The sequence below is a fragment of the Maniola jurtina genome, chromosome 22, assembly GCF_905333055.1.
Source record: "Maniola jurtina chromosome 22, ilManJurt1.1, whole genome shotgun sequence".
Lineage (NCBI taxonomy): Eukaryota > Metazoa > Arthropoda > Insecta > Lepidoptera > Nymphalidae > Maniola > Maniola jurtina.
In genome coordinates, this window is record NC_060050.1 from 7081482 (window position 1) to 7106039 (window position 24558).

Here is a 24558-nt window from a genome sequence, read left to right on the forward strand (position 1 = left end):
CCTTTATGACAAGATCTGTTGAAACTCATTGCTATAATCTAAACTTTATCCTATCCTATCTTTATATATTTTTTGAAATATTATTATATAAACACTGTTGCACAAAAAAATTTTTTTTTTTTTATTCTTTTTTTTTATTCTTTTGTTTGTAAAAAATGGAAATATAGGCTTAACTCTTTTTTTTTTTTTTTTTTTTTTAATCGTAAAATCATAAAATAAATTAATCTTTTTTTCTTTTTTGTCAGCCCTAGCACAGACTACGGTCTATTTGGGCTGCAAAATTCCAAACACCAGTCTGTTTTTTATCTAGTGCTTTGGTCTATAAAAAATGGTGAAAAATGTTTCTCTTTAAATTAAGTCTATTACTAAATAAATAAAAAAATAAAAAAAAATGATTACTATAAAAGGCTACGTAAAAATACATAATAGATTTCAGCCCATATACAGTAAAACCGAAAAGTTCGTGCCTGGAACACTTTTTAAAGAAATACTTGCTAAGTACATACATATTTATTAAACAGACGGGAAATCAAACGATCAGTCTACGAACACTTGCAACATGGCGAATAAATTCGCTATTTCAGCACGTGAATGAAATAACGAATAAGCCCAAACAATACTTCAAAGGAGATCGACACAATCCTCAGGAGGCACAAAAGCCGAATTTTTAGTAGTACCTACTGAAAATCAACGTCAAAACTTCAGCAGTGGCGCCACAAAACCGCGCGAGCTGAGGATACGTCAGCGCTCAGCAATGACCTCTGTTGACTTCACAAGCATTTTCGTCGTATCTTTTGCGGAGTCTGCGGGTATGCGATCACCTTAACCGTACCAAACAAACAAAATAAAGCGTCCGAAAGAGAAGCGTCCCCACCGTTAGTCCTCAAGCGTAAGACATGATCTCAAGTACCGGTGGCACGAGGCATCCGATCTCAAAACAAAAACTCAAGGCAGGCGACGAGCACGTAGAGAGCCGTGCTCTCGTCGCGCTCGGCGCAAGTGACGCGCGGGCGCGGCTGGGGGGGCGGCGCGGGCGGCGGGGGCGAGGGCGGGAGAGGCGGAGGCGTACTTGCGCGCGCGCGGGCCGCGTCCAGCGAGGCGGCGGGCTGCAGGAACCACTCGGAGCGCGTCCGCATCCGCGCCCGCTGCCGCTCGTGCACCTACGCACCGGGCGCCCGGGGACCGCCCTACCGTTACCGCTACTCGCTTGTCGCTTTACCCACACCCGCTCGCGACGATTAAATAAACAACCACAGTATGGATTGAATGATTGTTATTTACTTCCTCTCAAAAGTTATTTAACAAATCATATTGTAGGAAATATTGCGTGCTTTACCTTTTCCAAAGTATAACACCATTAGCTCCCGGAAAATATTATATGAAAGTGATAATGGACTGTGCGTGAGTTGCTGAAGTGTGTGGATGTGATTTTAAGCAAGCGTTCGTCTAGCAAGTAGCTGACTCGCTAGGCGAACTGTAGCCGTAAATGTTACGGTTATAAAAAACAGTGTTGAAAAGCAAAAACTTTTTCTGTTCAACATGACTGTTATGATATATTCTCTGCATTATTTGATACATATGGCAATACTGAAAGGTTGTTTATATATTCGGGCGAGCTATATTTACAGTTAATTTGAATTTGCTTATTTACTATTGGTTATATACATTACACTGAATCAATATAAGCGACATATTTCAGTATCTTAACTAATTTAACTTTTTTTCATATAAATTAGACCTACTTATTATTTTCAATATCATAAGTATATTGTTATATAGATTTTGAAAAGTCAATTTTTAGTTTAATCTGCCTATCTTACAAGTACTATTGTTTTTCCTATATTTAGCACGTTAAATTAAACAATTAATGTTAGAAACGTTAGTCAGTTATTAGATTAATATAAGAAGATTGTAAAAATGTTCAGATTAGTTTACCGACAGTAGAAAGAACGAACCACTACCAATAAAAATATTGACACTATTGTTAATATTATGATTAATTATTAATATTATTCGATGATTTTATACGAGACACAACCACAAATTGACATCAATTTTGGACAAAATTTCAAAAAACCGACATTTTAAAAACTACAATACAAATTGTATGTAAATACTCGTCAGAAAATAATATAAGTACATATAAAATTCACATGTCAACTATTATAACAAGCGTTGCTTTTAATCCAATCCACACAAGTGTCTAACTAAAGGACAGCCAGGTCACCCTAAATACTTCAAAAGTGAAGATATTTTACATGCATTCCTGAGTATGAACCATAGTGTGCGAACAAAACCGAAATAAATGAGTTACACCCTTTTCACACGGCAACCGTACGTTTTACGCAGGGTGAATCTTACCCAATACGTAGTGGCACATACTTTAAATATAGAACTATTCACACATAACCGCGTAAGTGATTCTATACTCAGTTTATGCGTCAGTCACTCACTAGTCACTACGTATTCGGTAAGATTTATCCTGCAAAAAACGTGTGGTGTTAATGCCGTGTAAACGTACACAACTGTCATATATCCGTATGACCATTTATTCAATTTATTTTATAAATAAATAAAACTGTTATAAATAAAAATAGCGAGCAAACGAGCAGGCGGGTCACTTGATATTAAGTGATTACCGCCGCCCGAGAACATTTGCAGGAATTTGTTGGTCCGCCCCAAATTTTATTCAATAATCGTAAAGTGTAAAGCTCATCAGAAATTAATAATGATCCAAACTTTATATTCATTTAGTAAAAATCAATAATGGTCAAGTAATTTTTACTATCTGTCAATAATGTCTGCCTGCCAAAATGCGCTAATGGTTCATACTCAGAAACAGAACACAAGAAATAAACAGAGTTCGCTTTTATTTATCTGAGTTTCTACAGGAGTTTACAGGTCAAAATCTCATCACCGTTTCTTTAAGAACAACCAATCCTTTAGTGTGCGCTAGAAGTCAAACATATCATATTTATAATGCCCGTTAAAAAAATATTACGATAAAAATACTGAATCGTAACAACAAATTAAAAGAACCTGCATATCAAAACATTTTTCTATATTTACTCGAAGGCTATGAAACCGTACAATACTTTCACATGAGTCCTACTCCTTACAATATGGATAGAATCTTTCAACTCTACATTTGATAGATAAGGGAGTAGCGATAGGAGTTCAAAATCTGAATAAAGGGAAAATCTAAAATGTTACCTAACTCAATTTTATCTACCAAAATCATTGGATGCAACAAAATGAAAATATATTTTATAACAACAAATAAATCGTCTAAACTCTTCAAACAGTATAAAATCTTAAAATATCTTCAAAACACAACACACACCAGCACTCTGGTGTACTCTGCTCCACTGAGGAGAGTGAAATGGAATGTATTTGGTCAAAATTAAATCTTTATTATAAACATATTGCCCAGAGTTGTATGCTTTCATCATAGAAGTCACAATTCTTTAGTTTTTTTTAACTATTTGAAGTAATATAGCGATTATACGCATCAAATAATCTCTAATCTGGATTCTGTCGCATCCAATGACCGCTGAATTGAGGTGTTAGTCTACGTTCACACACGAGGTCACAACAGCGCTTTGGAGGCGGTGGTTACCTGCGGCAGGTAGGAGAGGCTCTTGGTGCTCTCCGCGTACTTGTTGACGGCGCGCAGCTCGTCCAGCGTCATGTGCGGACTGGAGTTGCTGCGCGACGACTGGGACGACGAGCTCACGGATATCTGCAAGCGTGTTCATTGCGATTTTATATCGCGATCTCAAGGCACGATTGAAAAAAGGTGGGTACAATTTTTCTACAGACTACCGCTTGGCTTTTTTTATGTAACAAGTTAGGGCTCTGGGTTCTAGCTCTTACCGCTTGGCTACAATTAGACCTGCTGATGATGCTGCCTAAAATGGAGCGCGCTTGCCTAGATGCCTATTTACTCCGATCTCAAGGCACGATTGAAAAAAGGTGGGTACAATTTTTCTACAGACTACCGCTTGGCTTTTTTTATGTAACAAGTTAGGGCTCTGGGTTCTAGCTCTTACCGCTTGGCTACAATTAGACCTGCTGATGATGCTACCTAAAATGGAGCGCGCTTGCCTAGATGCCTATTCACTCTTAACTAGAAATTAAAAGTCGAGTGAATATTAAAAGTGGAGTGAAAACTGATGCTGGAAGGGCGTTCCATATCCTAGCGGTTCAAATTAGAAACGAGAAAGCAAATCGCTAATACTGACATTGACTGACACTCCTCCGAATTTGACAACCCTGATATAAGGTAAACTTGACTTACCTTAAATATGCTCTCCTCGAGTGAGATGGAGAGGCGCGTGCAGGAATCCAGCAGACTGTGTTCAGGGATGATGCCGAGCCCTGCGCCCGCGCCCGTGCCGCCCACAGCGCCCATCAACGCCGGCATTGACTGACACTCCTCCGATTTTGACAACCCTGACCAATTAAAACGATCATTAAAATATTCAACAGGATTTCTCTGACACTACGGCAGATAAATTTTGCCGAAACGTAGAACCTTTAAAATGTACGAATTTGAGCACGGTCATATCCGAAAAGTTTGCTTTAATCTTTTTCTCTCATCACAATGTGGTTAATTCTATTTACACAATCTCTGAACTAAATCAGCGTGAACTATAGTGCGCGGCAGGTTGAAATAGCAGTCGGGGAGGGAACGCCCCGCACACCTGCACAGCCCCCGATGCGGGCAAGCACGGATGATGTGCGGGTGTGTGGGGCGTCCCCCGCCTCATACCTTTCGTGAGAAGACTCTCGGTTTGATCCTGGAATCGACATGCATCTAATATTAGTCTAGGGATGAGATGAAATCTAGTCGTTTCATAGTCTACCTAGCGTCAAACATAGTAGTAAACATTTTGATGCCTGCCAATGTAGGTGAAATCTCGACGTTTTGTTAGAAGTTCCATATCTGTCGAGGACTGTGACAGGTCAGGTCTAAATCTAGATTTAAACCTGTCAAGTGTAGATCTATGTAAAGGGATAACCCTAGGGCTTTCCTTTTCCGCAGAGAGCCTTATAAAAGGGATGGCAATATATTTAGACCTCTTAGTTTAATGTAGAGATTGCGTACAACAGAATTAGCCAGACTATCAACGGCAAGCAAATCTTCCTTCAGTACTGGAAATGCGTGTTTGTGACGTCGGTCGTCTACAATAATGTAAAATATAACAAAAGTGACAAAAAACATCGAAAATTAGGTATTTGACAATGGTGACAAAAACGTAATATCTTCGAATTGAATACGGTAAGAAACGAATACATAAAACTGCACATTTGAAACGTGATGTTAAAATACATAAAATGTCTACTATTATTTCAAGATGGTGCTTAATTTGTGAAATGTTATTATTAGTAATACAGATTCTGACGGATACGAATGTTACTTTTTGCTTTCGCGAAACGATGAACACAAAATACAAAGTGCTACCATTTCCACGCCCAGTTAATTATGAAACTATGTGAAATATCAATTCAATTACAATGCGAAATGATAACGTAAAGTTCTAACTCACCAAAATTTATTTTACTATACGAAAACTTAACAAAACTTGCATTGTTTAACTTAAAACGTGGACTATTGTGGGTTTGGATTGTCACGACCTGTGAAAATTTACGATCTTTTGATGTTGTTTCATTTATTTCCTCTACAAAATTATTGGCTCTTTTGAACGTGTAAATCTGTAGACGCCTTAGTAAGTCTTGACAATGATAAAACACTGTAAAATGCTATATTATGGTCCTTTCCTTCTTCTTTCTACTTAGGGCACTTAGGGTTTGAAGAATATTACAATAAAAGGGTCTGCTTTGATCTCGAAACGCGTCCACAACAATCGAGATGCAGCCCAAAGCAAACCCTAACGAAGTTAATGCGCTAGTGTGAATGCTTAGTATTATTTTTACAGCAGTCTAAATAGGATACTTCGAACATATTATAAACTCTTTGTTAAATATTCTATTTCTAAATAAAATGTCTGCAAAATAATATTAAATAGCAGTATCGTCTAGAAGAACAAGGTATAAGTAGGTAGCGACTTCTTAGTGCGTATATGAACGCAACGTACTATATAAAGTGTAAAAAATGACTTCTCACGCGCCATTTTAACTTTCTGTGTCAAAAATGTCATGTCAAAAGTACGATTTTAGTCCTTATTTTAAAGGTGAACCGCACTTCTGGCATGACAGTTGACCCATAATTAAAATGGCACGTGAGAAGCCATTTTGTACGAACTATATTATACGCTGTGTACATTCTATACAGCATTAGCGCACCAGCAAAATACTCAAACAATTTTCTTTAATAAATTGATAAGTAACTAAATCATAAGTAATATACCTAGACTTCAAAGCAGCGTGCATAATTATTAATTTAACAATTAATATTGCTCTAGCATTTTGCTTTTTAGTGTGCGCTGACTTAGATAACGTTACGCAGTGAATATGAGTTATCAAACAACCCGACTCATTATATTTACTTCTGCGAGTTGGTTTACATACGCACGAAGTATCGTATGAAATATGAATTTTTATCCAATAAGATGCAACGTGGTGTAACAATATCGGCTTACTGCATCGCCTTGGACTGTTGCACTATGTTGGATTGTATGGTTTCTTTACCTTCTAAATTAAACTTGTTGCCCCAACGATCGCACTCGCACTGAAGCCATGTTTTCTCCGCTTCCAAAGACAACTGCCCTGAAACAATCGAAGAACACATATTTCAAGATAAAGTACAAAAAATTGAACCAGACAAAAATTATTCTATTCTATTGAACATAATCTCGTAATTAAACAAATTGACGGGTCTAAGTCTAGTGCTATCTTTTTCTAAATACCTCTCATTTAAGTTAAGAGCAAAGAATTACTATAAGTACTAGAAGCTACCTACAAAGTAGGTAGGTACCTACTTCCTAATTCCACGGTTTACAAACCAACAGAACTAGCCACAATGAGACTTTTTATTTGGTCTCTTTCTTCTTGATCTTTATTAGTTGATTGTATGATTGTATCTCTCTCACATTGAGTTGTTCGAAACGAATTCAAAAATTTAAGTGGAAATAACTAATTTAACCATTAGAATTCTATGGTGATTAAATTAGTTAAATCTCCACTTATTGAATTTGGTTCGAACAATTCGGTGTAAGACTGGTTGAAATTACAAAAAATTTATTACTACTTAGCCACTCTTTGCAAAAACAGTAACCTTGTCCACTTTACGGAAAAGCAAGAAAAAATTAGTGAAAGAAACGCTCGAATAATTATCCCGAAACAAAAATATCAAGGTCGCGACGAAATCTTTATGGCTCTGTAGATACAAACAAACATAAGATTAGATAACATGAATGTCTACTAAAAAGCAGAAATGTATTCCGTAAACGCTACATGCGAAAATATATAAAAATTAAGTAAGTATTTTGATTTAAGTATAAAGGAAATGAGATCTTTTCAGAGTTTCGTGTTTCCGCTGTCTTTTTCCTTTGACTTAATCTGGTTATTTTCCTAACACGAAGTTTACTTTAGGAGGCGAAATTTTGATACCTATCGTATTTTCTTAACATATGCAACCGTTTTTATTTGAATTTGGTACCATTTTGTTCCGATACATTTAAAAAATAAAAAATAAATTCGCAGGTGCTTATTGCTTGTGTTGTGTAACAAAAACGTCTGTCTGTAATTGTGTTTGATGAAAATGCAGCAATATTGTTTCTTTCCAAGTAGAGTCAACAGTTTCACATGAAAATTGCACCAAGTGTCCGTATCAATTAATCCAAAGCAATTGCGACAACAGGATTTGATCTCTCCGGTAGTTAACTCGTTAAATTGTGATGGCCCGGAATGTTTTACGACTGTACCGAATAGCCCTTTGTACCGTCAGAATCGGGTTTAAACTCAAGCAAACAGCAAGCGTAAAGGCAGCGCGGCGAGATGGGAACGTGACCAACACGGCTTTTAGAAGTTGTAATACAAAGACTTCCTCTTTTTATAACAACTTCTAAAAGCCGTGTTGGACAAGACAAGAGGCGAGGAAGGTTGCCCATGCGATAGACCGGACAAATTAAGTCTGCTGTGCGCGGTCCCTTACACGAGTATACCAGGCTGTACTCATAAGATGTATAACATCTGCCCTCAAAGATGTCGCTTGGTGAGGTCCGAAGCCGAAGAAGAATACAAAAAATCGATGGTAGTCTAATGTTAAAGATGTGGGCCTCTTATTTGAGGGGTTCGGGATTCGATGAGGCACGCACCTTTTAACTTTTCGGAGCTATGTGCTTTTTAAGCAATCAAATATCACATGTTTTGATAGTAAAGAAAAACATCGTAGGGAAACCTGCATACCGAGAACTCTCCATAATATTCTCAAAGGTGTATCAAGTCCGCCAATCCGCACTTGTACACAAAACTGCGATGCGACGTCGCAACGCAAAAACCTGCGAGCTCGCACGTCGCGTCACAAGAACTTGCGAATTGATTCGCATCAAATTCGAAGGAATGGTCACCTTATCGTGGAAGGCAGACGCCTTGCCGCACGAAATCATATCGCAGCAATTTGTGTCGCAACTTTCTGCGTTACGAATTCGCATCGCGTCGCATCGCAGTTTTGTGTACAGTCCCTAAGTCCTTTTGTTTGACGTGTTCCATACAGTTCCTTGAATTACAAATCGTTGAAGCGTATTCATTCATTCAGTATGATGTTTTGCCGTTCAGTATGGCGCGAACTTTAAATAGATGATGCTAATTCTAAAATGTATTCTATCCTCGTCCACAGAGAAAATAGTAAAAAGGACAACACTGCCTTTAATAGGTTGATCATTAAATCATGTTACCCTAAGATGAAATTGCAACGTAGCGATTAATTAGAGCCTCAATAGCTCAACCGGTAAAGGAGTGGACTGAAAACCGAAAGTTCGACGGTTCAAACCCCGCCCGTTGCACTATTGTCGTACCTACTCCTAGCACAAGCCTGACGCTTAGTTGGAGAGGAAAGGGGAATATTAGTCATTTAACATGGCTAATATTCTTTTTATAAAAATAAGTTAATGCATTTACTGTTGGCTTTCCTTAACTAATAAACAAATAAAAGACTAGTTTCAGCACCATTGTAAGATGCACAAAGTTTTAAAAGTACTTAGTCCCATATAATTTTTTTAGAGTCATCAAAAATTTCACAAGAAAATTACTCAAGTGTCGTGCCCAATTAATCCGATGCACTTTCAACAACTGGATTCGATGATTGGGGCTATTAACTACTTAATTGATGTCCCAGAATGTTTTAATACGATACTCGAAAGTACAAGCCAATAATGACTATTGGCTTATGTCCATATTTACGCGATTTTTAGGGTTCCATAATTCAAAAGAAATCCCTATAGGATCATTTCTTTCTGTCTGTCCATCTGCTGTCGTGCCTGTCAAGACAATCAAAACCTATAGGATACTTCTCATTGACTTAGAATCATGAAATTTGGCAGGTAGCAATGTCTTGTAGCATACGTAACGGGAAAAGAGAAATGAAATAAAAGTTTATGCGATAGAAAGAGAAGCGATGACTAAATTTTACGCCGCAGCACATTACATACTTTTCGTCGTAATAAGAGTCCCTATCTATGTAGTATGTACAGGTCTTCGTGTAGTGATCCCGCTGTACCTAACTGGGAAGTACTATAAAGTATTCTGTCCTCTTGGGTCACTTGATGCATGGATGAGTTTTTGAGACACGAAATCTAAAGCAAAGCTCAAATAATTGCAAAGCTGAAGTGGCAATGGGTAGGTCATGTCTGTAGAACCGACGGCCAATAGGGCAGACGTGTTTAGGAGTGGAGACCACGTGCCAGTAAGCGCAGTGTAGTGTAGGATGACCTATAGCCCGCTGGACTGATGACCTGAAGAAGGTGGCGTGGAGCGGGCGGATGAAGAAGGCGGAGGACCGTGTTTGGTAATGCGCTCTTGAAAATGCCTATGTCCAGTGGACGCATAGAGGTTGATGGATTGGAATTTAAAGCAAAGCTATATAATCTTGTAATATTTTTAGGACTAAGTATTCAAAATTGTAAATTCCTTAATTATTGTTTAGCTTCATATATTTATAATTATAATACATAATTTTCCTATTTACTGTGTTTAACACAAATTAATGTATTTGCATGCCAGCTTGGCGTGATGCAGCTAGACCAGTATTTGTAAGTACACCTATAAAATGACCTGTTTCAGCAAATAAATAAATTGAATTGAATATAAACTGTATTAAACAAGCTACATACTAGCATAAGCCTCCTGGTCCCGATGGTGCCGCGGCGGCGGGGGGTCGCGGAACGAGCAGATCCACTCGTCCCTGACTCGCAGGATGCGGCCCGTGACGCGCGCGTAGTACTCGTAGTTATCCCTCCCGAACAGGTCCCCTGCGCTGAACTGCTCGATGAGTTGCCGCATTATACGCGTCGCCACCTGGTAGCATTTGGACTACTGTTTCATATTCATCAAAAATCAGCGATATGTGAATCTACGTCAAATTTTGACTTATTGCTTAGGTGTTAAGTTTTATTTTAGAACAAATATTTTTGTTCTCATTTTCAAAAATCCAGGCCACTTGAGCGATTTCATTATATTCGTGATCTGTCATCTATACCTACTTATTCTATATCAATGATAAAAATGAATGTAAAATGGTAAGTCGTATGGAATGATAAAAAGACTTTCCGTCCAGTGGACTAAATTAAATCTACCAAGCCAGATGAGTCAGGATGAGATGGGAAATGACTAACTGATTTAATTTGTGAATCAAGCGCTTATCTACACTACAGAATGTTGCAAGATTGTCGAGATATAAGAAAAAGCAAATCGTGACTAAACTATGTGTTATTTACAAATATTTTCGTGCTTTCATATTATTTGTCCATCATTTAGTGAATACGAAAGTTATATGAAGCATTGCCAGCGCAGGCCGAACGCGCCGAGTGGAGTTGAGTGGAATCGAGGTACAGCGAGTGGCGACGAGTGGCATACAGCGGTGGTGTGCGCCAGTGGTGCAGCGCGCAGAATGGCGTTTATATGGTGTATACGGAAAATGAGCTGGTCTCTCGCGCTAGAGAGCTGCTAGAACGCGCTTTTTTACATCATAACAATTTCAACCGTATATCATAAGAAAATAAGCCGAGTTTTTGTTGATATACAAAAAGAAGCCACGCCTCGGCGGCACTCCACAACATCTGCGAGCGTTGCGTCTAAGGAAATTGGACCCACACAAAGCACGACTGCATGTTATACTAAACGTGCGCGTGGCTCCTACACGCTCTGAGCAATGTGAATGCGTTTAAACTCTTGCTTGACAACCTTAACACTGGAATTCATAGTCAAGATCATTCAGGGACCATTCAGATGACATGTGGCATATGAACCTTTATGCAATGCATTAAGGTAGAATATGACATCGTTTGAATAGCCCCCTTAAGAAGCCCCTATCTTGACTATTAATTGAGATTTGAATGTGTTAGAAGCCACGGTGGACATGTTGGCGTCGCTAGTCCTTGCTGTCGCACGTTGTATGTCCCCAAGGCTTTATTGACTGAATTAATTATCTAAATAACCTTGTCGACTTCAATAACATCTATATAACTAATTACGTACATCAAACTTATCCTATGAAGGTGTATGTAGTGCGTATTGTGGTACTTACAGAGACTTCAGCCTTTAGCAGCGTAATTTAAATAGATTAGTAAGCAAAACTATGTTAAGCTATTTACATATAAAACGTAGTAGTTGTTAGTACATAAATTTGTATATGGTCGCATTTAATGTATACTATTTTGTTTTTTTTTTTACTTAAGAAAAACTCAACTTACGATTCAAATCAATAAAAACATTGTTTTTTTAAAAACTTTATCAAATGCGACTACATTTTTAAAAATTACTTTATTCACACAAATAAAATTATAACACACAGAATAGGTATAATAATAATAATAATAATAATAAAGCCCTTTATTACTGAACAACAAAATGAAGTTTTACAGAAGTTTTGTACACAACTATAGTACCAAGGTATAGTCTAACTAGTACATTTTTAATTTTATTATTTTAACATAAATGTAGGCACTTATTTTCTTAATTACTTATTATTATATTTTTTCTATATTTACATTTTTATTTCTTGTTTTATTTATTTTATCTTCAGTTTTTCTAATTTTAGTATAAGTACCTATTTTCCTTTATAACATTCCAGAGTTTGGCCTAGCTTACTGTTTCAAACAAAGTTTTATCTCAAAATATGATAATAGGTAGGTGCTAAAACTCTAAGTTATTTTTCTTTCTTTTTGACTGAAATATTCTTTTTATATTTTACAATGAGTAGATATACAAAGTGCAAGTTAAGTTATAAGTAATATTCATTCTTATGTACTTGTCTACTAAACGGAAAGCAACACAAACAATTTGTTTTTTTTTTTTTTTTTTTATTTATTACATTGATTACACCTAGAAAAATCTGTCAAACAAATTATTTGGTTTACTTACTTATATTATTTTTGATATGTAATTCAATAAAGTACTTTTAAAAATAAAATTGTATGTTAAGTAGTTGTATTATTTTTATCCTAATGTATAATATTGTAAGCTTTTTAGTAACATACTGCAAGTATAATATTATATAAATATATTTTTTAATTGGAAATTCCTACTATAATCTCTAATCAGTGAACAAATTACTTAAATGCTAATTAATTTCCAGTAGATACCTAGTTAACTGTCTAGCTGTTCAGTACACCCTTAAGGTGTGAGGCCTCCTTCAGATGTTTGTTTGCTGTGTTCATTTATCAAACGGTAGTCAAGTGACCTATGAACTTGTTATTTGCACTGAAGGGTAGTGGTCTAACCTCTCACGGGGACCAGCCGGATTGAGAGGTGGAGAGGGTCTATACAATGGTTTTCTAGCATGTTTTATTATTCTAGGTTAGTGCATCTGTATATAATATCAAGAATATTTAATTCTTAGTCTTATTCTTGTGTGTTTTCCTATTTTTATTGTTGTTTTTGAAATTATGGTTACTTACTACCTCTTGGGAAAACAAGGGAAAATTTATCTTATTGTTGGTGATTTTTGTTTCCATTCCAGTTTTAATTTGGTCTAATATTATAATTTTATCATAAATTAATTTTGCGTTTTTTCCATTTTTTCTTTCTTCAGTAAGTTTTTCTCTAAGTTGTTTTCTCTTATTAAGAATCTCTTTTGGAAAATCTTCCATAATATAGTAGTTTGAACTGTCAAGCATTTTCTTCTTTTTTAACAAGTTGATTTTCATTCCTACTGTTTTTAAGGTTACAATTACAGGTCTTACAGTGCCTGTCTTTTTACCAAGTCTTCCCACATACTCCAGACTATCATTGCCGTAGTTCATTTTCATGTTGTTGTTTATTATATTTAGTACATATTTTTCTAAATCATGGTAGCCATTTTCTTTTTCTTCTACTCCAAAAAATATTAGATTTTTTCTCCTTATAAATTTTTCGAAATAGTTAATGGATTGTTGCTGTTTTTCTAATTTTTCTTCCAGCATTTTAGTTTTAAGTTCCATGTTTAGAAATTTCTCATTGATGTTATCATTTATGCCATTTATGTTTTGTTGTATATTATGTAATTCTTGTTTTTGTGTGTTCATTTGAACTTGTATTTCACGTAGTATTTGTGTAATTTCTTCCATTTTTAATAAAAAACGTTGTAAACTACGAGAACTGCAGAGGTATAAAACTAGGCAATCATAAATCGGTATTTCGGTAAGTACCTGGATAATTTCAATAGCTTCGTATCAAAAACCTCGAGCGTCACACATTGGAACTGCCTGCTGCATTTGTGGGTAGATGGCGTCAGAGGTAATTTTATTCACGAATTCTTTATTCGACCGTTTGTTAAGTTTTTAGGTTATAATAGTTATATTTCACATTTATTTTTTTGTTCACGTCCAAAATTTACGTACACAAACCTGCGAGATTATTCATTTAAAAATATTAGCTCAAAATTCAAAACAATTTGTAACTTATGATGATTTTTGTAGGTACTGGAACTCCATTGTCCGCTGAGAACTTCTTTATGTTTTTTATCGCAAAACTGCTGTAATTTCACTAGATTATTATCACTAGTTATAGTTTAGCCACTAATGCAACAAATTATCACTTTTTATTGCAATAATAATCTATATTTTTATTTTAAAACACTTTTTGGTACGGAGCTGATGTTAATCAGTGCACTGTTGCGCCCTCCTCGTGTAATGAGTCTTAGGACTCCAGAATAGGTATAATAGTCATGTATAATTTGTACAACGAAATCATACAATACAATATGTTTTTGTACATTTCTTTTATACGGAAAATAATCATATTCCTATTTTGTTTCCTTTTCTATTGCAGACTAGCGACCACTCACGGGCTTCGCTCAGCGAAAATATAGGTTCTCTTTATTGCCTATCCCGTTGGAGTTCCGAAAAAATCCGGACTTATTCCTAAGTAAATCTAAGCAAAGTCAAGTGCGCTCTATGGATTTCAACCTAAGAGTTTGGGCTGGGCGTTAAAGTCAGTCAGTAAGTTAGGACATATATTTTTATAGATTTGCACTTAGCTACAATATCAGGATGCTTCATAGGGTTGTGTGAAGATGCGTAGCGAGAGGTGTTGCTTCATTTTCATAGTTTAGCTTATGTTAGCTCTATTGGAAGAGGGCTCAATAAGCAAAGCTATGAGAATGTGCCATCATAATATCGTGGATTCAACTACCTCTTTAGGTATGCTTCCTCGCACATCCTTAATGGAAAGGTACCCTAATAGAGTAACGTAAGGAAATGTGTTTGTAATTTGTATAAGCCCCCTTTCAGAAACCATTTCAAAAATTTGAGACCCAAAAAAAAATAGTTTTCTGTTACTTTAATAATAAACATCTGCTGGAAACTGGTCAAGATTGCAGTTATCAGATTACCTCAAGCGTTATAGCCATTAACTCGGCACTTTAAATTGAATTGTGCTGTCTGATAACAGAACGGTACGATCTTAACTGTACCTGCTGATAAGGGAACTAAGAAATTACGACTTTTGTACTGACACACCGAGAGTCCATACTAATATACTTCCTCCACCTCATACCCCGATTGTGAATTGTGATAAATATTTTCCGAGTTCTATTGTCAAAATGTTTGTTGTGTTGCTCATTGCTGACTAAACGGTTTTACATTTTATCTAACGGCGAATTCCCATGGTTGAATTAAAAACTACTTCCGCTCATTACCGTCTGCAATTTGTATTGTTTGCCAAAAATCCATGGTCAATGACTACTGACTAGTGCTAAGTAATTCGTTTTCCTTTTATTATGTTAATGCTCAAACAGTGAATTTCAGTATCCGATCGATCGACTTTAAAACCGAAAAAGACGAGGCATGACTGAAAAAATTGTAATAAACTCTGTATGAATTATCATATTCATTTCATGGCGTAACGCGTTTTGATCTTTGCGTTTAGGGTCCTTTATTGACATTTGACAATTGCTAGGACGCGGCATACTTAGCAAGGCCCTTGAACCGCAAGGACGTTAAATTGTCGAACTTTACTCTGTTGACCTATAGACTTCTTCGCGTATCGTAATTTTCGCCAGGAAGAGTTTGGACGACAGTGAAGTTATTATGTCTGCGCATGGGTACTGTTCTTTCTCACTGCGTGGGAAAGGGCATCACACCAGGACGCGTTTGGAACCCTCGTAGCTTTAGTTTAAAGTTTATGTACCCACTTCATTAGTTATTACAACATCTTCCAAATTCAATAATTCACAATAGTGTGCAATGGTATCTATTTCAAATAAATGCTTTGAGCTTGAGTTTGACGGGTTGACTGACGAAATAGATACCCTACCCTACTAAACATCAAGCAAATTGCACATTCCGTCCCTATAATACAACCAGTCACACGGGAGCATCGCATTATCCACTTAACGAGTCAATAGTTGCAGCGGGTCGCGAGACTCGGTATCGGAGCGATATTGAGTTGCATCGGAACAATCAACTGACCTTGAATCTCTGCACATCCTCCATTGTGGCGGTCTTGCCGTCCGACACGCACGAATGGAAGAACGACGGCGCTACGGACACGCCTAGGGCCTCTGATGTCATGCCAGTGCCTATAAATTATTGGAAATGGGTTAGTTGTGCGTTGCGTAACTTTGTCTCTTAGTTTTACTACATTAGTTGCCTGTGACTTTCTTAAAATTGTTTCATGTAACATAGCGCCATTTTCTGAAGCATCCTGGTAGGTGTCGTTGTACACAAATGTACGTAAACATTGCGCCAGTATTTAAGTAGTCTGCATATACACAAGTATACGAACTTGTCTTCACTAATTAAAATAAGAATGTATGAATTTTGCCAATCTGGAGAGTCGTAAAATGTTTGATTTCGCATGTAACACAACTAGGTACCGTGTCTTAGGCTATAACTAGGATTCTACAGCCAGTTTGGAAAGTAGCTGCTTCTGAGACTCTCTGCGTGGACTTTACGAATTTTTCACTAAACGGTTTCTTATTTTACCGGAGCAAGTTACTTTTATGCCCAGTTTTGAAAAGTACAATGATTGGGCTGTGGTAAGGTAACAGACATTCAGCTGAAGTTAGCAAGGACCTCTCTTGCACTGAACTGAATAGCGCGTACGCTGCCTCAGTTTCGATGTCCATCGTGTTGCAAAGGCAAGCGGTTAACGACCTAGTGCGGCGCGTCGCGATTAATTGCGCCAGTAGACCAGTGTGTGGATGGACAGTAATGAGTAGAAGGTTGAATTTTCGATTGGGGCGATTCGGGAATTACTAATTTCTAAACTGGTTCAGCTCATCACAAAATAATCTTAATCCCATCAGAGCTGAAATGTTAATGGCAAAATTTTAAATGAAACTCGAAATACCCAAGTACTCGAACATCGGTGAAATTGCAAGTAATTTGGCCACTTGCGTAACCTAACCATATGCAGTAAGAATGATTGTTATTTATTATTCTTCGTATGAGGAAAATCCATAAACAATCTCGCGTGACGCGGTTTTGCGTGTGAACAACTGATTGTTGGTATAATACTTTCCATGTTCCTGCTGTCTCGATTCATGTTTTAATTCATTTTTCATAAAGTGGACTGGGTGTTAGCAAAAAGTTGATAACTAATCGATCTACTCTTAAATGCCTACCTACTCGTAAACTCGTAAACTATGGTTAGTAATAATTACCTGAAAAGACAGAAAAATTCAAGCTTCAGCAAGGCACCAAAATATTCCAAGCAACTTTGAAGTTTCGTCAAGATTACTTGTCAGGTTTTTGGGCGATTGCAAGTTAGCACCAGAAAATCCGCCATTGTGTTGCCGGCTTTTCAGGAGAATTGATGATCCGCCCCTCGAATAACCCCACGTTGAGTTTCACTATTTGTATGTGCTTGGAAACTTTGAGGATTGTTTTTATTGATTGGGATGAAAAATATACCTAGTGATAGCTCCTGCACCGAAAAATTCAATTCAAACTCTCTCGTGTATTTTTGCCGTGGATTACAATCGACTGTCATTCTGTTGTACCAGGCTATAAAAGCCCACAGTATTTTCACACTAGATAACTCCATGTAGATGCACGCTCCATTAACTATGTCATTCTATCCCCCTTTTAACTGGCTCGCCATTGGATGGCATTTCGTTTGAAATGTCGCTTATTGTTACATAAACGGCGGGTTTAATTCAATAAACCGAGCAAGGTTTATTGAATTTAAAACGATAATGCACGCAAGTGATACGGTAAATGTGCAGCATTTTTCAGTCCAGGACAAACAAAATGTAGGTACCTACTGGAAAATAAAACTAAGTTTACTTGACGATTACTTAAGCAATGGCGTTTTACCCTAATGTAAATATGCATACAACTTAGAAATGTCTAGATCAGACAAAGTTGCGCTAAAATATCTATAGAATAATGATGCGACGCCGGTTCTCTTCCGGCTTCCGATTTTCCACCATCTATAAAATATCATCATCATCATCAACACCCCAACCGATCGCCGGCTCACTACTGAGCACGGGTCTCCACTCAGAATGAGAAGGGTTTCAAGCCCACAACGCTGGCCAAGTGTAGATTAGCAGACCTCACACACTTTTGAGAACATTATGGAGAACTCTCAGGCGTGCAGATTTCGTCACGATGTTTTCCTTTACCGTTAAAGCAAGTGATATTTAAGTAATTGCTTGAAACGCACATAACTTTGAAAATTTATAAGTGCGTTCCATCCCTTCATTTCAAATCTTCTCCATCAGAGAGATTCCTAACAAAGCTTTCTCCACAGCTCGCTGAGCGACTTTAATTGGTGAATCAAGCCCTTTGTCAGTGTTCAAGTTTCAACCCCATAAACGAGGACGAGAAAGACACACTGATTACAGACTTTCGTCTTCAGGCACCATACGACTACTTAAAAAAAATTTGAAACAGTATCATATCCGAAGAGATTTTTTGCATTTATTCATAGCATTTCGTCTGACCGTGACATAATAAATTTGACGCAAACGAAAATAGTTTTCCCGAGAGCCGCTTAACATATCCGCTATTGATAATCACCGCCTATTAACTATAACAACATCCTGTACATTGAATAGGCATAGCTACATAAAAAAAATTATATAGTTTATTTTCAGAATTGACTATGCGATCTCCCTGCTCTAGATATAACTGACGAAACTGTACTCAAATCAAAACTATGCATAACTTCTGAGTTTTGGATTATACTCGAAGATCCATCATCATACGTAATCGAAGAGTTGCAACAGCCTCAGCAAAAGTTATAGGTATACCACGGTTTTTAAACTGGAATTAACGTTGCTAACCCTAACGTTATCATATACTAGGTAACAGCAAAGATCAAACCAACACCTCAAATAGCCCAACGGTTAAGAGGGGTCTCTCCGTCACCCGCTTCATACAAACGTAGTTCCAATTTCATTTGAATATTAAGCAACCAAAGTCCATGAAATTTTGCAGACATATTCTAGAAACTAATATCTATGTTTGTGGTTTTCCAGGTTTCTGTTAAAATATTCAATTTCAAAGTTACGTGGTCTTAAAAATTTACATACAAATCTTTGAGCCCCTGTAATTTTAAAACTACATATTTTTAGAAAAATCCAAAACACCACAGACACAGATATTAGTTTCTAGAATATTATGTCTGCAAAATTTCATGGACTTTGGTTGCTTAATATTCAAATGAAATTGGAACTACGATTGTTTGAAGCGAGTGAGAGCCTGTTAAGGGGCGCGACTGAAATACGAAAGGTTTACATAGATACAATAAATGTCAACAGAATAAAAATAAAGCTAGCTACATGATTAATTATTGCAAAGTTTATACCGAACTAGTTCACCTAACTAAGTACAATGACTCTAATACAAAAAGACAAAGAAACGAAATAGGTAAAGGAAACTTAACGAATACCTAATTAATATGGAATTGTATACACACCAAATAAAGTAACAGGCGGTGAAAAACAATTGTGGTATACCTATTACCTACCCACGCAATAGATGAACTAATTAAAATATTTAGTTTGGCAATGAAATATCAAGTGGCTTGACCCATAAAAATGTAAGAACATCCGGTTTTTTCACTAAATAATTAGTGTTATAATCTCGGTTTCACTTTGAATTCTTATTATAATTTTTTTAGATATTTAACACTTTTAACCCTCATTCCTTTGTCAATCAAGGGCAACCATCATTTAGCAAATACAATCGTTAAATTGGTTACAATCTTTTATCTAATGTCGACATCAATTAGGTACCTACTATCGGCATGTGACGTGGCATTTTTTGACAGTTTATAAAAAAAATCTTGTGACGAGAGATTTGAGAATCGCACAACTTCACAAAAATGTTATAACTCCGCTGGTGTCTCTTAAAACTTTGGGTTATTCAATTTGCGGATCAACAAATTCCTGAAAAGCTGGCAACGCGTTAGCCTCTAAATGCAAGCCTAAAGGTGGATTTCGAGTCGAGCGTCTGTTGCATCAGTGAAGCCGCGACAGAGCATCAGATTCATATACCCACTAATAATTATGCAATTACTAGCTGACGCCCGCGACTTCGTCCGCGTGGATTTACGTTTTTCAAAATCCCGCGGGAACTCTTTGATTTTCCGGGATAAAAAGTAGGCTATGTTATTCCGCGGGATGTGTCCCAAGTCTGTACCTTTCATTAAAATCGGTTAAGTGCCTGGGCCGTGAAAACGTAGCAGATAGACAGATAGACAGACAGACAGACACAATTTCGCATTTATAATATTAAGTATGGATGGATTAGGATAGGGAACGGCAGTCAAGCGCAGCGACACTAGACACCGCGCAATCAGCTGCGCTCGAATGACGTTCCAAACAATAACTGCATAATACACTAATCTGCCGTAAGCGCGTAAACGTGACAGATGCTAAACTCGAAAGTCCACCTATACTGCAAAATACCGCTTAGCTACCGGTAACAAGATGAAGTTGAAAACAAAAACCCGACTACGATCACCTTAATAAATGCTGAAATATTATAGTAAAATTGTTTTTCTGTCGCTTGGTATATTTTAATGTTATTGTATATTTATACTCATGAACTAAGAATTTTCTCTTCTTTCATTTGACATCCCACTCGACACAATAGCAAAAAAATTTTGGGTACCTACCTACCCCCATTTTTTTTTGACACAACATCCATTATGTAATTTTTTTGTATAAAATATAGCCTATGTCACCCGGGCCTTTACAACGAATCAATTTACACCTCATTCATCAAAATCGGCCCAGTAGTTTAGACGCTACGGTGCAACACACAGAATCTGAATACAAACATACATACATAGACTGCAAAATCATAACCCTTCTTTTTGGCTTTACCGCAGTCGGGTAAAAAGAGATCACTTAGGCGTTATAAACGGGCAAAAGGATCTTATTTCCTAAACTAAAGGTCACGCCACATTATAATATCACTGTCGTCCGATAAGTGTGCCATAAAATGATAAGCCAGCTGCCCATACAGTGTTATGTGATATGTCAAAGGTCTGCCCATTTTTAATGATAAAATCGGTCGCATTTTATAGAATCGATTGAAAGCCTAAACTAATATCTAATATTAATATATTATACTGACTAATATTTGATCTGTTAGTATATTAAAAAATATAGCTCAAATAGCATTGAACAACTCAGATCACTTGCGTATCGTCCATTTGATGTGTCGTTACACTTATGCTGTACAGTTGCATCATTAAATCGGGCTATTCTACACCTACGCGGGTTAATTGGCAAAGTTAGTCTCATTATTTTCATGTTTAACGAGCTCATGGAATGTTAAGCTTTTTTTTTTGTAAGCGCCTACAGCACGCGAATGAAATTTAACGGCGCGAGAATATCGACATATTGCAGTTTTTTTCATTGATATTTGAAAACTAACGATGAATTATTAAAATAGTTATGACTTATGATTGACAAAAATTATGCGCGTCTACACGTTTCTCTTACTATTACGCACTTTTAATCGATTATTATTTATTTATTATTTATTTGCAGATTAAGGTATTCAGATATTTGCACTCTATCGGCAATTTAATGATTGTGACTGCTAGCAGCGATTGAAATGCATAATCTGGAATAGGACATTTTTATACGACTATAGAGAATTTTTGTTTCCCAGGAGCGATACATGTTCAACAGAGCAATCAAAGTCGCTCAGAGTTAGTCAGCAGACGATGGAGTTTCTCTACGTAATCAAATCAGAAATGAGGACATCCGTAGAAGAACCAGAATAACCGACACAGTTCGATGAGCTGCGCAGCTGAAATGGCAACGGGCGGATCACCTAATTCAAAGAACCGATATATGTTAGGGTCCCAAAGTGCTGGAATGGCGAATTTACACAGGAAAACACAGCATTTCTGCCGTCCCAACGAAGAGAGCAATAACTAGGTTTCGACTACTTTCGAGATATTCGCGGTTATGATTAGCTACTTACAAATCGTAATATTACATATTGCAGTTTTGATAACCAACAGAACCGAAACTACTGAAGATACAAAAAAGACGTCTAAAGCGAAAATATAGAGCTCATTTTCCTGATTACCCTAACGAAGAGAGCAATAACTAGGTTTCGACTACTTTCGAGATATTCGCGGTTATGATTAGCTACTTACAAATCGTAATATTACATATTGCAGTTTTGATAACCAACAGAACCGAAACTACTGAAGATACAAAAAAGACGTCTAAGGCGAAAGTATAGAGCTCATTTTCCAGATTACGGATATGGTCTTAAGTCAATTTGCCCAAAAACTCGACTCTTTGTTAGGACGGCAGATTTCCACCCCGTTGGGTGAACAGATGACACGAGTCACAGGGAGCCGCTAAATTCAGGCACGAGAAACCTCCCTAGCATTTTACGTTGGACGTCTATTTCACGATAGCGATTTGATAATTTTATCATGCGAAACACAAACGCCTGCGCTCTGCTTTGAATTTTTTGCTTCACTCGAAACGCAAGAAGCCTAAATGGCCAAAGCCCGACACATTGAAACATACCTACTGAACTGAAGGAGATGCAGGAACTTCATAAAGCACATCACACTGCTGAGCGCGACGGCAATGGGCGTGACGTCAAAGCTCGGTTCCATTGCGCTTTTCTACAAGGCACGTTTCCGTTTACTCAAGTCTCTTAGGACAACTTACCAGCTTTGTCGGCGTTGGACGCCATCACCCGGAACGTCCCGAATAGCAACACCAATAGCTTCTGCGTACACACTGGCAACGCCAATAGGAGCCTGCGAACAAAACCTATGTGTTATAGAACTAAAACAAAACTTTTCTTATAAACTTATGGGAACCGGTGATTTGACATACCTACCTACCATATAGCATTCATATCATTATTTATTATAACGTTATTTCATTGGATACTCAAGAGTACCTTTAACTTAAGAAGAATAACTACTTTTTTTTTCTTTGTTGGCAATGTTGAGATATAATGTATTTTGCAAAATATAAGATGTATTGTAATTTAGATATTTACCTACTAACAGAGCAACCAACCATACATTTTGAACAAATCGCTAAGAATTTTTTTAAACTAAATTTTGTGATTTTTTCTATTCGAAAGTAGTATTGAAACCAAAAAACTTGTACTGTTTATATATTTTATAATAGGTAATTTACAACAAAATCAGCTCAAAGCGGCGAAAATAATGCGATCGTTACGACCTACTTTATAGGGAAAATTAAAAGATAGACACAACATAAACAAGGGGGCGACGACCTGACGCCATCAAAGACCCACACAAAATTACGTTACATGAGACAAAATAACTTTATAATTGGATAATGGAGTTATAATCTCAAATCTACAACGCCACAAAAGCAAAAATAAAAACCGACAAGAAAAATTTACAAGAGAATGAATAATAATTCTCATCAGAAAAAAATACTAAGTAATTAATTTTTAAAATTTTCAGAATCATTATGAACTTTGTTGGGTTTTATGCACGTTTTAAATCATCTTGGCTTTTCAAAAGGCTATTTATTTTACACTATAATTTAGAAGAGGAAAACTTTTTGAACTCTTAATTTTCAGACGATAAATGTCTCTCAACAAATTCAAAGTTTTCATAAAAAAAAACCGGCCAAGTGCGAGTCAGACTCGCGCACTGAGGGTTTCGTACTCGGCTATTTTGCAAGATAAATCAAAACCTATTAGATTTATTTTCGAGAATACCTCAGGTTTTTTAGAACAAGGATCTCGTTAGCCATTTGATTTTGAAACTTACATTATCGGTTAACCTACACGGAATAATTCAGAGAATCATGATCTCTATCAACGTACACATAATAGTATCAGCGAAAACAATGGCAGATCTTATCAAACCAGTAACTTTAATGCAAGTATGAAGAATAGGGTTGCAACTTGCAATCGTTATACTACTTTATTAGGGTTCCTTACCTCAAAAGGAAAAACGGAACCCTTATAGGATCACTTTGTTGTCTGTCGTCTGTCGTGTCTGTCGAGAAAATCTATAGTGTACTACCCGTTGACCTAGAAACATGTTTGGCAGGTAGATAGGTCTTATAGCACCAAGTAAAGGAAACAATCCGAAAACCGTGAATTTGTGGTTGTGTAATGTGTGGTATGGAAAAAAAACCTGTTTTAATTCGGGACGTCTCAGTCGCATACGATATCCAGGATCCCGAGACGATTTTATTGGGTATGCTATAGAATGATGTAGCATTGCCAGTGAGGCCCATTTACCGGCTTTCGTGCGGGATGCGTAACTGCATTTTTACCAGCGGGGAAAAAGGCTGCGATTTATAGATACTTACTTTAACTTTTCGGATTTCACTGTTTTGTTTCAACTCTTAGGTAAGTGAAGTCTAGCAAAGTCAAAATACGCTTCATAGATCGCGTTTTACAACCCTAGAGCGCAAAGTCATCAAAATTCAAGTAGGTAAACACGCATTGTTCTGCCCTG

At 36.9% G+C, this 24558-nt stretch overlaps 1 protein-coding gene across 4 annotated transcripts in view; it reads right to left on the minus strand.

Annotated features, from left to right (window-relative positions):
• The window catches only part of LOC123876734, a 37337-nt gene that overhangs the window by 5599 nt on the left and 7180 nt on the right, over positions 1 to 24558 (minus strand). For 2 of the 4 annotated variants that reach the window (XM_045923067.1, XM_045923068.1), the window contains 7 exons: positions 22769 to 22860; positions 16071 to 16180; positions 10296 to 10479; positions 6655 to 6732; positions 4301 to 4455; positions 3620 to 3742; positions 911 to 1160 (listed from right to left, as the gene is read on the minus strand). In XM_045923067.1, the coding sequence (XP_045779023.1) occupies positions 933 to 1160; positions 3620 to 3742; positions 4301 to 4455; positions 6655 to 6732; positions 10296 to 10479; positions 16071 to 16180; positions 22769 to 22860 (970 nt within the window). In that variant the 3' untranslated portion in view covers positions 911 to 932. Of the gene's footprint in view, positions 1 to 910; positions 1161 to 3619; positions 3743 to 4300; positions 4456 to 6654; positions 6733 to 10295; positions 10480 to 11707; positions 11720 to 16070; positions 16181 to 22768; positions 22861 to 24558 lie in introns of all 4 variants that reach the window. The other 2 variants (XM_045923069.1, XM_045923070.1) reach the window with 2 other exon arrangements.